Source organism: Dendropsophus ebraccatus, chromosome 1 (assembly GCF_027789765.1).
Source record: "Dendropsophus ebraccatus isolate aDenEbr1 chromosome 1, aDenEbr1.pat, whole genome shotgun sequence".
NCBI lineage: Eukaryota > Metazoa > Chordata > Amphibia > Anura > Hylidae > Dendropsophus > Dendropsophus ebraccatus.
The window spans coordinates 141,650,657-141,664,547 of NC_091454.1; the positions used below are offsets into that span (position 1 = coordinate 141,650,657).

At 39.3% G+C, this 13,891-nt stretch overlaps 1 protein-coding gene across 4 annotated transcripts in view; it reads left to right on the top strand.

Annotated features, from left to right (window-relative positions):
• Window positions 1-1,198: 1,198 nt before the first annotated feature.
• The window catches only part of ACSBG1 (acyl-CoA synthetase bubblegum family member 1), a 39,042-nt gene continuing 26,349 nt past the window's right edge, over window positions 1,199-13,891 (top strand). Inside the window, exons 1-4 of one of the 4 annotated variants that reach the window (XM_069956338.1) lie at window positions 1,199-1,327; window positions 6,221-6,286; window positions 9,551-9,771; window positions 11,050-11,138. In XM_069956338.1, coding sequence (XP_069812439.1) covers window positions 6,238-6,286; window positions 9,551-9,771; window positions 11,050-11,138 — 359 coding nt within the window. In that variant the 5' untranslated portion in view covers window positions 1,199-1,327; window positions 6,221-6,237. Of the gene's footprint in view, window positions 1,328-1,826; window positions 1,917-5,387; window positions 5,423-5,689; window positions 5,729-6,220; window positions 6,287-9,550; window positions 9,772-11,049; window positions 11,139-13,891 lie in introns of those variants that run through there. The other 3 variants (XM_069956336.1, XM_069956339.1, XM_069956337.1) reach the window with 3 other exon arrangements.

Here is a 13,891-nt window from a genome sequence, read left to right on the forward strand (position 1 = left end):
GCACTGCTTCTCTGTCCGTCCTCCCCGCCCTCTTCACCATTAGGAACGCCCCTGGGCAGCATTTCTCCTATTTGTCACTTGCCTGAAAATTGCACAGGTGCCTTAACAATCCAACACAGGTGCAGTGTTCATACAGGTGATGAATATGAGAAGTCCTGCCTGGGGCATTCCTTATGGTGAAGAGGGTAGGGAGTAGGGATGGACAGGTGTTGCAAGCCTAATGCAAAGACACTCTAGGCCACGCCAATTTGACACTGGGCTGCAAGTTTAAAAGTTGTTTTTTAGGACAATAACTTCATCACCTGCCGAACAGACCCCAGGACAGATCTTGGATTAAAAGCAGCTATCTGAAGGTAGAAGCGGTTTGGGGGGGGGGGCAGATTGTGGGTACAGAGCCGCTTTAAAGTACTAATAGGCTATTTGCAACAAGTTATCTGCTTTACTTTTCAGCATTGTCATGGGCCCTCTGTTTTGATTTGGCTCTGCTTCATGTAGTAGGACTCTTACATTACTCCGCAAATAAAAATAGTTTCCAATTTGGCGTCTGATACTGACACTACTGACACAACAGTTACAAAACTAAACCGGGGGTCCCAACAGTCAGACCCCTGCGATCTGACACTTAGGCTCTATCCTTTGGACAAGGGATAAGTAATTTTAACAAGGAATACCCCTATACAATATGCTTCCTAATGTAATTGATAAAGGTTGCTTATCATTACATTGCAATCCAAACAACATTCACCGAAGTGTTTAAACCCCAAAGAGTAAAATTCTCATTATTCATCTGGATAAAGCAGCAAGAATTCATAGAATATTCCTCATTCTACTGTAAATAAAATCCTATTTAAAATGTTTCCTTCATTAATAATGGCCACAATTAATGCTGTTGGCTTCTGTTCAGGGGAAAACATTGAGGAAAGATTGTAAGCCTTAACGTCTCACAAAGATCTGCTTGTTCAGCGCTCTAAATCTCATCCTAATTCCACTGTGTCTCTTTTATCCCTCCACACAATGACTTATAGAGAAGCCCTGATTTCCACAACTTGGAAAATATCACTGATTGGCCAATGTGTACAGAAAGGTCGGATTTGCATATAAAAGAGTTTAATTCTCATTGAAATTCCTCACATGTCCAAAACAGGCAGAAAGCAAGAACTTTGAAAGAATTAAAGTGTATGCTAGACAAGTTCGACCAACTTCCCATGGGAGAGACGCACTTGGTGTCTAGTCCAGTGTCTTGTATCATATGGAATAAAAAAATAAGTATCAATGTGCTGGCTGCTGAAGATCACCTTGCAAGTATAAAAGTTCCTTTGTTTTTCAGGTAAATATGGTATTTTGTTTTACACCAGTCTTTTCTGGATGAGAATGAGACATGCAGATGAATGTTTGAAACCTGATAAGGGAGTTTATGACATGCATGTATAGAAGGCTTGAATGCGGAAATTTGACTTCACATTCCAATTCAGACCGCCCTGTAGGTGTGAAGTTAAAAATAGAAAAGTAGCATAACCAGTAATAACATTGTGTGCAGTGTCAGGAATTAGGATGTAGAATAACATTGTGTGTGTTAGCTAGTGCACGAATCAGGAACCGGGATGTAGATATTGTGTGTTAAATAAATATAAATCATGTGTTCCTGAGTCAGAAGTTGTAACTTTGGATAGTATGGTGCAGCACTGAGGTGTAGAATATTTTGGCATTCTACTCCTTTCCTTTCTCTGGGCCTCCCTGCCATCCAGCACAGGGATCTCAATTGCCAAAACACACAATTGTATGGTAAATGACCTGAATATTTCATCAGCCTACAAAGTGGTGTGATCCTTGGAAAATGATTTATAATTTTATTAGGCTCAGCAGTTGCTGTAGCAGAAAAATTGTATCAACTCGGAAAATTGCTGTGGGAAAACAATGTAAGTGTGCAAATAGATATAATAGGAAATAGTGTGAGACGTGGAGACAAATTGAAGGTTAAATTAGTCTTCTAAGTGTTTTTTTTAATGTGTAAATGAAATGGACACAAATATAGGAAAAAAGTAATCTGAAGTATGGATTTTATAACCTGCAGCTGGGAAAGCACCAGTTCTATGTGCAGCACCCACAAATCAGAATGTATATAATAAAATAGGACTGTACCTAGCACCTTCCATGTAGTATGTGTAAAAAGACATGGAGAGCAATATATCTCCTACTATATAGTGTGGGTATAATGTAATAGAATAGTATAGTAATGTAGAACCTACTATATGATATATATACAATGTAATGAGATAGTAATATAACTCTTACTATATAATATGTGTATAATGTAATGGGATAGTAATATAACACCTGCACTGCAGTATGTGTATAAAGTCATGGATAGTAATCTATCACATCACATGCTATATAGTATGGACATAATGTAATATAGTAGTAAAGTAGAACCTACTATATGGTATGTATATAATGTAATGGGATAAATAATATAACACCAGTCATGTAATATGTGTAAAAAGACACAGATAGCAATATATCTCCTGCTATATGTATATGTATAATATAAAAGAATAGTAATGTAGAGCCTACAGTACTATATGGTATGTATACAATGTAATGAGATAGTAATATAACTCTTACTATATAAGATGTGTATAATGTAATGAGATAGTAATATAATGCCTGCACTGCAGTATGTGTATAAAGTCATGGATAGTAATCTATCACATCACATGCTATATAGTATGGACATAATGTAATATAGTAGTAAAGTGAAACCTACTATCTGGTGTGTATATAATGTAATGGGATAGTAATATAACACATGCCAAATAATATGGGTTTAATACAACAAAATAGCCTAACTACAAATGCCATATACAGTATCTTGCAAAAGTAAGTACACCCTTAACATTTTGTAAATACTTTATTATATATTTTCATGGGACAACAGTGACGATATGACACTTTGAAACTACTGTATGTAAAGTAGTCAGTGTACAGTGTATATTTTGTGTGGCCATTGTTATTTTCCAGCACTGCCTTAACTCTCTTGAGCATGGAGTTCACTAGAGAGTCACAGGTTGGGGCCATTCTCATGTTGGAATACTGCCCTGTGGCCCAGTTTCTGAAAGGAGGGGATAATGCTCTGCTTCAGGATGTCACAGTAATGGTTCCCATAATGAACTGTAGCCCCCCCACAACAGGCATCACTCATGTGGCCCCAAACCATGATACTCCCACCACAATCTTGACTGTAGACAACACACTTGTCTTGGTACTTCTTAACTGCTTGACACCATCTGATCTGAAGCAAATATTTTTTTATGTGTGTCATCAGACCACAGGACATGGTTCCAGTAATCCATGCCCTTACTCTGCCTGTGTTCAGCAAACTGTTTGCAGGCTTTTTTCGTGCATCATCTTTAGAAGAAGCTTTCTTCTGGGACAGCAGCTATAGAGACCAATTTGATGCAGTGTGCAGTGTATGGTCTGAGTCGACAGGCTGACCCCCTACCCCTTTAACCTTTGTAGCAATACTGGCAGTACTCATATGTCTGTTTTCTAAAGACAACCTCTTGATATGACAATGAACATGTGCACTCAACCTCTTTGGTCAAACCATGGCGAGGCCTGTTCTGATTGGAACCTTTCTTGTTAAACCGCTGTATGGTCTTGCCTACTGTTGGGCAGCTCAGTTTCAGGGTGTTGGCTATCTTCTTACAGCCTAGGCCATCTTTATGTAATAAAGCAACAATTCTTTTTTTTTCAAATTCTCAAAGAGTTCTTTGCCATGAGGTGCCAAACTTTCAGTGATCAGTATAAGGCAGGGTTCACATACTGTAAGACACTGGCTGTTCTGTGACCCAGCCGTGTCACAGTACGGCCGGTGTCAGTGAAGTTCATTTGTGCTGAATTGGGATGTGGGTGAATCCGTATGCGCCCGCATCCCAATTCACCATAGCCCACAATTGAGAGTGCGGCCAGAGCCACACATTACATTGTGTGCAGCCGCTATTCAATGAATAGCAGTTACACAAAACTGACTTGTTAGTTTTTGTTGTGGCCCGCTAGGGATCCCTGCCAGAGTGTATACTATGTGTATGCACTCCAGACAGGATTCTTTCTGACTGCAGCGCAACGTAAATTTTGTATTAGTTACAGCCGTTGTTGCAAATTGTCAACAATGGCCGTGATTAATACAAAAGTTACATTGTGTGAACATAGCCTAAGAGTGTGAGAGCAATAACACCAAATCTAACACACCTGCTCCCCATTTCCACCTGACACCTTGTAACACTAACAAGTCACATGACATTGTGGGGGGAAAATAAAAAATTGGCTGTTTTCATTAGGAGTCTACTTACTTTTGTTGCCAGGCGTGTAGACATTAATAGCTGTGTGTTGTGTTAGGGATACACTGAATTTACACAGTTATACACAGCATCATATAATAAAATATGTAAAGGTAATATAATAAAATATTTAAAAAAAATATGAGGGGTGTACTCCCTTTTGTGAGGTACTGTAGTATATATACATAATGTAATATAAAACTCACACCATATTATGTGTATATAATATAAGAAAATAAAATTGTAACTCTAGCTATAAAACAGAAAACAATAAAAACAAAGGTCTGCCAAAAAAATATTAGTTTGCCATCAAAAATACAAATAAATGCAAAGAAAAATTGCAAAAACCATACTCAAATAGAGAAAATATATACAAATTCTTTATTAAGTCAATACATTTAATACATGATACAATCATAGGATAAAATACACAGAGGTATACTACTGGAGATGGGGACAGATATAAGTGGGGTATATATACTATGGTAGTATGTAGACAATTGGATGAAAGTAATAAATACAATAAATAGTAAAAAGATGAAAATGAGGGTGCTTACAATGATGTGGTCACCTGGTGTATGGCACATAATCTATAGGTTACAACTAATGACCTCCTACACAGCCTGGGGAAACTTGATGGGCAATGTGACAAATGTGTGTATGGTGGAAGTAATAACTATCCACTCCAATGCCCTGCACAGTCAAGCCCAGAAATAAAGTAAAGAGGAGGAACAAAGAGGCCAAACACAAGACAAAATAAAAAGAGATGAACGCCAGCTACCACACTGATATCACAAACAGCCCGACATACATTTCGCTCACCTTATCAGGAGCTCCTAATGAAGGGGCAGAAGTATTATGATGGGGGGGGCAGGAGGATGATGAAGGGGTAGAAGTATGATGATGGAGGAACAGGAGGATAAAGGGGGTAGTAGTATGATGATGGAGGGGCAGGAGGATGAAGGGAACAGTAGTATGATCATATGGGGTGCAGCTGCATCATATGGGCACAAACTACCAGTATATTAAGTCAGTCAGTAGAGTGCTATCTCTGGGCCACAGCCTGTATGCTGCTCTGAGGTGGGGTGTGTAATATACTGGGGACCTGATACTGGGGTGTGTGATATACTGGGGTGTGTAATATACTATGGACCTGATACTGGGGAGTGTGATGCTCCTTTTGTGTTGTTCTGACTGTAAAATTCTAACTGGAAATTTTTGGGAAAAAAACACTGGTAACAAGCCACACCCCGCAAACCAAACCCATGATAGGCCACACCCCATCAAGGCCATGCCCATAATAAGCCACACCCCACAGAAAGAGTGTACCAGCTGATCAATTATGGCAGGGACTGAAGCCTAGCAGAGGCCATGGGCTACCATGACAACCAGTCAGCACCGCACATTTACATTGCAGGGATGCAAATCAGACCACTGAACCGCCAGTGACATCTGTCAAAACTGTTTAGATGCCGCAATTGATATTTGTTATGGCATCTAAACAATTAAATAAACAATTCCAGTCATTACCAAGCCCATGCCATACTTCCTCCTCCGTTGCTATTCTGTAACACCATATGGGGCAGTATGGTGCCTTAATACAATATGGGGGCCCAATACTATATGGGGTAGTACAGAGCCTAATAGTATATGGTGACAACGTGAGGGCCTATTTTATTAGGCTAAAACTATACCGAGCAGTATGCTTTAAAAAGACATATGGCGAGGGCTTATCTTCATGATAACCTCTTTAAATATATTAACGATTCAAATATATATAAGTTCTATTAAAGTTAAACATAAAGTTTTCTGCACTCATATAAAGTGTCCCCAAACTATTAGACAAGAAGTAATTGTATTTATTTTCCTGGTGTAATCTACAGATTGGATCTCAAAGTCCATGGACTCTCCTGTTGCTGAACCATTTCTGGAAGTTCCAGATCTTAAAGGTGAATGATCAGTGAAAGACAGTAGAAGTGGGAGTAGAAAGACATTGGATATATATTTTAAATGACTGCCTAATTGATTTCAGAGGAAGAATCATAGGCATTGGGCTCATGTAGATTACCCTATAATGGCTCTATAAAACTCTTGTATAGAGCTGTAATGCATTTATATACTGTACATATATAGCCCTACTGTACCTTTTATATACTTTTAATTCCACTTTGAGCCATATGAAAGTTTTCCTCTCCGATTACCTGTGAACCCAAAAGGAAAATTGATGGATTGCTCTGTCAGGTGCCATATTACAAAGACACCATAAAATACAGTGCTGCACAAAGGCTCCATGAGGCAGCACATAGTAGCCAATGCAACCCATACTCACAAGCTTTACCTGTCACCAAATATGTTATGAGGAACCAGGCGGCTTACCTGCCTCTGCTCTCATTTAGCAAATATGACACCTTATTTGATTTGGGGCTGAGTATGCAAATTAATCTGAGCCCAGGAAGAGGGTGTTGAACACTTTTTTTTTTCTACAGGCTGAGCTATCATTCAGTCTGTGATGCATAGCACCTTCCTTGATGTCTCCAGCCTGAATCGACTTTCATCAGTGAACAGGACTGAGGCCAATTGGTACCTCGTCCAGCATACAAGGAGACCACTATGCACCAGCCTCTGTTGCCTATGGTGGTGGTGATGTTACAGCGTGGGCAGGTGTGTCTAGGCAGTACAAAACGTGCCTACCCTTTATGAATAAAAAAACAGAAGATGCAACAGCAACCCACAGGTGCAAGGGCTTACCGTATATACTCCTCCCAGCGTACACACGGTAAACACCTGCTCTGTAGATATTAAAAAGTGAGGATCTTAGCAAACTATTTGATCAAACAGAGTGTACCATGTCGCCACGTTAAGGCGTCCTCAAGACATGGTCCCTACTCCAGCATTTTCACACTAGCAATAGCCTCTCCTGGGCTGAATAAGCCTACAACTGGGCAGATAGGAGCCAAATGATCTCTTTTATAGCACTCTTAGAACATGGGTGGAGTGCAGGCCAACAGGAGGTAGCCACACCCCCCACATTCAACAGAAAAAAAGAAAAAATTGGCAAAAAAAAGAAAAAATTGGCAGCACATCTAGATGTGCTGCCAATTTTTTCTTTTCTACCCTTCATGAATGTTACAGCAACAAGCCCATACTACTTGAATAACATCATTAATCCAGTCATTGTGCCTCTACATGAACAACGCAGGCCTAATCTCATCTTCATGGACTACAATGCTTATTGAGGTCACATCATTAGGAAATGGCTGCTGGAGACTGTGGTACAGTACCTCAAACGGTGTGCCGCAAATCAGTTATCCAATCACCACAATGTAAAATTCGGCCGCTGGCCATACTTCACATTGTGTGAGCAGCTAGTGTTTCCGGACGCTGTTCGCCAAACAGTGATAAGCATGTTCATTACTTTAACGCCCCTTCTAAAGAAACACAGCGGGCTGCATTGCATTGAATTCAATGCAATGCCGTCCCTGCAGAAAAGAACGGACGCTGATTACATTTCAATCAGCGTCCGTTATTTTCTAAAAAAGAACGACATGTGAACATAGCCTAATAAGAAGGCCCCGAAATCCACAAGGTGGCCCTTTATTTCTGAGGCCTGTGTGCATGCCAAGCAGCAAACCAGGGACACACATGATATATTTATGAGATATTTATAAAAACTACAGATTCAGGGTAATAAATATACTGTTCATTTTTTCTGTTAGTACCTACTGTGTTACAGAAAATAGTTGATTACAATTGAACTGTTAAAAAAGTTGATTACAATTGAACTCCACTTTGCTTAAAGGAGAAATCTGGTGAAAAATGTTATTAAAGTATTGTATTGTCCCCCAAAAGTTATACAAATCACCAATATACACTTATTACGGGAAATGCTTATAAAGTGCTTTTTTCCGTGCACTTACTACTGCATCAAGGCTTTACTTCCTGAATAACATGGTGATGTCACGACCTGACTCCCAGAGCTGTGCAGGCTGTGGCTGCTGGAGAGGATGATGGCAGGGGACACTGAGGGACACAGGGCACTGGAGGGACACTGAGCATACCCCTGTCATCATCCTCTCCAGCAGCCACATGTGCATTTCCTGTAATAAGTGTATATTGGTGGTTTGTATAACTTTTGGGAGGCAAAACAATACTTTGATAAAAAAAATTTCGCTGGACTTCTCCTTTAAATTCCTTTAAACCACCTAAATGTTAACAAAGTTCCTATAACCTGTTGTGAATTATTTAAGGGGTGCTGTTTTTAATCAGGTGCTCAATGGTGTTTCTAACTTAATTAGCTGCTACACTTCTAAGCCCTGTAGTGTCCTAAAAAAGTAAAATGACATTTACAAAATTATATTATACATTAGATAAACATATTACAAATGTGATTTTTTTTTGTTGTCTTTCTCAGATGGTTGCTAAAGATATCGACCAACATTTATGACTAACATAAAGTACAGTGTGTCACAAACAGCTGTCAGAATAATTTAGTTATGTTAAAGGGATACCCCAGTGAAAAATTCTTTCAGAAAAGTTTCAGAAAGTTAAATAGTTTTGTGATTTACTTATATTTAAAAAAAATCTCCAGTTCTCCAGTACTTACCAGCTGCCGTTTGTCCTGTAGGAAGTGTATTTTTTTACTTTTCAGTCTGACACAGTGCTCTCTGTTGACACCTCTGTCCAAGACAGGAACTGTCCAGAGCAGTACAGGTTTACTATGGGGATTTGCTGCTGCTCTGGACAGTTCCTGTCTTGAACAGGGATGTCAGCAGAGAGCACTGTGTCAGACTTAAAAGAAAACACCACTTCCTGCAGGACATACAGCAGCTGATAAATATGGGAAGACTTGAGAATTTTAAATAGAAGTAAATTACAAACTATCTAAAGCCAGTTGATTTGAAAGAAAAAGATTTTTGGAGTACCCCTATAAGTAATAACATAAAATGAGACAGGTTTGGGAATGGGCATTGGGGCCAAAATTAGCTTGGTCCTTAAAGGGGTTATCCAGCTTTAGAAAAACATGGACAATTACTTCCAAATCCATGTAATACACATTTCTTGTTTTTATTCTTGAAAATTAGCAAAAAGTGTTGGTCACAATACAGTTTTAAGCTCATGAGTTTTTACTGCCTTGAAATAAGAATTACATCTTTGACTGATAACGCCTGTTTCTAGTATAATATGGCTCTCACATGTGGCTGTTGATTTTGCAGAAGAGAAATTATGGACCACATTTATCAATGGGTCAGTTCGACTGCGAATCCACTCCTCCTGTCCTCAGACTCCTGTAACTGTGCATGAAATGTTTTTAGACTCTGTGAATAAATATGGATCCTTAAATGCACTTTCAAGCAAAAGAGATGGTCAGTGGGAACATATTACATTCAAGGAGTATTATCAGTTGTGTCGTCAGGCTGCCAAGGCGTTCCTGAAGGTGAGATGAGTATTAAAAACATATTAGCATAATTTAAAGGGGTTTTCTGGAGAATATATTTTATACTTAACAAGCATAACATGTACATTAAAGTGTAGTCAGTGGTACAATAGGTAAGTAATGTACAACAGAGTTAAAAAAAAAAAAAAGGTGTCCTGGTTAACCTTAGCCAAAAATAATGGCTTGACTATACGGTGGCATGTCTGATATATTTTTTATTTTACTTCATACATCATAACAGAAACTATTGGAAAACTAACCATACCATACCCTTCAGTAGACCAGTGCTTCTAAAACTTTTTCTACTGGAACCTCAATCAACAGAGCAAATGGATGCCTGGGCCTCACCAGACTGGTCAAGAGGATGGCAGGGTTTTGACACCTGTTGTGGAAATCCATGCAAAAATATATATATATACCATATTTTCCGGCGTATAAGGCGACTGGATGTATAAGCAGATTATCAGGGGTTCGCCTTATACGCCGTAAAATGTTAACCCTTGCCGGGATTAACTGCAGCTAAATTTAAAAAAAAAAATTTAACTTACCTAGGGCCTGTTCCCGGATTCCGCACGCCTCCCATACTGATCCCGCCGATCAGCTGCCGGGAGAGCTTCGGGAGAAAGAGAGAGGCTTCGGGAACTTCTGGCGCCTCTCTCATTCTCCCCAAGCTTTCCCGGGAGCCAATCGTCTCTGAGCCTCTCCGATGAGACGCTCAGCTGCCCGGGAGAGGTTTGTCGATATCCGGCACAGGTAGTGTATGTCACACTGCCTGTGCCAGGAACGGTACGGGAGGCCTGCGGAGGCTGGGAACGGGCCCTAGGTGAGTTAAATGTTTAGTTTTTTTATAGTGGTCGACCATACCCGGTGTATAAGACGACCCCCGACTTCTAAGAAGATTTTTCGGGGTTAAAAAGTCGTCTTATACGCCGTAAAATACGGTTTGTATTGCTTGAAGTATGTGGTAGTACTGTGTGCAGAAAACCTTACAGGGGCATACAGAGTACCCACCCTTCTGTATTATAGAGGCCTAGACACTCCTTTGTTGCAGGTTCCTAAGCATATTCTAGCTGTACGTCACTAATAGGTCTACTGTTAATTGTGCAACTTCAGTGTTCTTCATGGATTTGACATGCTTTGACACTTCTCAATGCATTTCATGGCACCCTTAATAATATATCTCCTTTCATGACCTTTGGATTTTAAAGCTCATTACTATGATCCTGGTCATAAAGTTTTCGGCCTTCATAAAAATTTGTATTTTTTTTTTATTTGCAGTTGGGTTTGAAGAAATTTTATAGTGTTGGGATTCTTGGCTTTAATTCACCAGAGTGGTTTATTTCAGCTGTGGGAACAGTGTTTGCTGGGTAAGTAAAATTCTTAGCTTTTAAATGTACTGGGGCACAGGGACCTGGGAAAAAACATTGAGGGGAAGCTACACAGCAACCACAGTATTGGAGGTAGAGCACAGTATTAGTTAACTGCAGGTATGGCATTGTGAATTAAAGTAAGAACCGTTCTGGTAGGTGACAGGTAATATAGAGGCAAGGGGGGCAATAGTGGACACAGCAGCAGGAAGAAATATTTGGATTGTTATGCCCTATCCTTAATTCATATGTCAGGGTGTCAGAACCGCAACTGATTCCAAGAAAGAGGATGCAATTGCCCTGCAATGTATGAAGCGCTCTGCGTGCCTGTTTGGCCGCCATGGCTGGCACTCCATTCATTCTCCATGGGGCCACCAAACGCTTCCAAGAGGATAACAAACTCAGATTGGAATAACCCATTAAATTGTGAATGCTGAGGGAATGTAGTGTAAAATGCTAATTTATCTCTTGTATCTGTGTATATGATTGTACTTATACTCACAGTGTAGCTCCATGTTTTTTACAATGTGTTTTATTTGAATGAAGTCAGGGGAACATATGTATACACTAGAGAACAGCAAAGGGGTTATCTGGGGACATAAAAACTCCACCAATGGCTGGAGTTGTGACAAACATAAATAACAGAACATAATCAACAACCCCAATCCCCCAAATTTATGTTCCAATATCTCCCGGTTCCCACTTGTCACTATTTCTTCCTGATCTCGAGACGAGTTGCCAGTAAATCGCTAGCTCATACAGGTTGCCTCAGAAAGCAGAGTGAGTGGTGAAGAGTGGGGACCTGGAGGTGTCAGAATGGCAGCTTTGTGGGATGAAAGTAGATGAGTATGACTTTTTTTTTTTTTTTTTTTTTCATTTAATGCCTCCCCAGCCTAATCTTAAAAAAACGTATGTCCCTGAAAATTGTATGTTCCTGAAAGGCAACATCTATAAGCAGACTCACAAATGAATTGATGGGTACAAACCACTGTATCCAAAATATTCACATGATTGGTCTTACTCTATCACCTGGAACTGAACTGCTAGAAAAATAAACTTTTAACAACTGTTTGATTTTAACTACTGACTAGGACGCTATCTATAACTTATCTTTTAGGCTATGTTCACACAAAGTATATTTTGAATTAATCACGGCCTTGTTACAAATCGCAACACCAGCCGTGATTAATTCAAAATATACTGTACATTGCATTAAAAGTCAATTGAATCACAGCCGGAGTGTATACAAATAGTATACACTCCTATCGGGATTCCTAGTGGCCACACAAAAAACTGACATGTCAGTCTTGTGCGGCCTCTATTTATTGCCACATTGCCACACAACACTGACAGCTTACACAATGGAAAGTGCAGCTCCGGACGCACTTTCCATTGTGTGCTATGGTGAATTGGGATGTGGGCACACACTAATGCACCTGCATCCCAGTTCAAAAGAAAAAGTGCAGTACCGACCAAGATCAACTTTATTGACACCGGCCATTCTGTGACACAGCTAGGTATTACCACCGCACGACAAATTACCACCAATTGATAGATGAGGATGATACATTATTCTTAATGAATGAACAAATGTGTAATGGGCAGCTGGTGTGGACCCACAGTGCTAACCAACTAGTTTAGTTTTGGGTCACACTCTATAAGACATTCTCTAAATAGCCAGTCTGCTGTTTGTCCTTTAACCACTATATGGGGATCTAAGTATACATCAGTATACTTATCTAGCTGGACAATGTACACAGACTATTGTAGTGGTATATATAGATGAATGCCAGCACAGTATAATTAAAATGAAATTATTTGGAAAAGTAAAATGAATAAAAGAAAAATAATAATGAATAAAATCATATTTTGTTAACATAATAAACACTGTTAAACACAAGTCCCAAAAATTAACGAAGATACACATTTGGTATAATCTCAACCGCAGCAACCTTGACAACAAGTTAATAGCATAATTTATGGTGACTGGCATAGCATAATCTAAAGGTCCATTTACACAGAAAGATTATCTGACAAAGATTTAAAGCCAAAGCCAGAAACAAAGATCAGGTCATAAAGGAAAAGATTTCCCCTCTTTGTCCTCTTTTAAAATCCATTCCTGGCTTTGGCTTCAAATCTTCGGCAGTTAATCTGTCAGATAATCTTTCTGTGTAAATGGACCCTTAGTATGGGTATTACATAATTTTGCCAAGGGGTTGTAGATGCTATAAAAATGCATAGTAAAATCATCCATTGCTTCTAGAGAAAAACGTCTCTGTAATAATGACAAAAGATCATGCACAGAATTAAAAAGAAAGAAATTCCTTATGAAATCAAAGGCATATGGAGGTACAGGAGGCCTCAATAGGAGTTTTTTTTGTATGGACCAATAGGTGTTAGCCTTTAGGGGCACACACTGTAAAGTTATCTTAATGCAATACATTGGATTTAGCAAAAGGATCTAGCGTAGCTGCTGTAGATAAGTTATAAATCCAAGCCATTGACTTTAATGTGAAGAGAGCCTAAGACTGGGTTGATAAAGCATGTTTTGGTGCATGTCTTAGAATTATAGTTACATTTTTAGGCTGCGTTCACACTACGTATATTTCAGTCAGTATATGTATATTTCAGTCAGTACATTTCAGTCAGTATTGCAACCAAAACCAGGAGTGTATTAAAAACACAGAAAGGATCTGTTCTCACAATGTTGAAATTGAGTGGATGGCCGCCATTTAACGGCAAATATTTGCTGT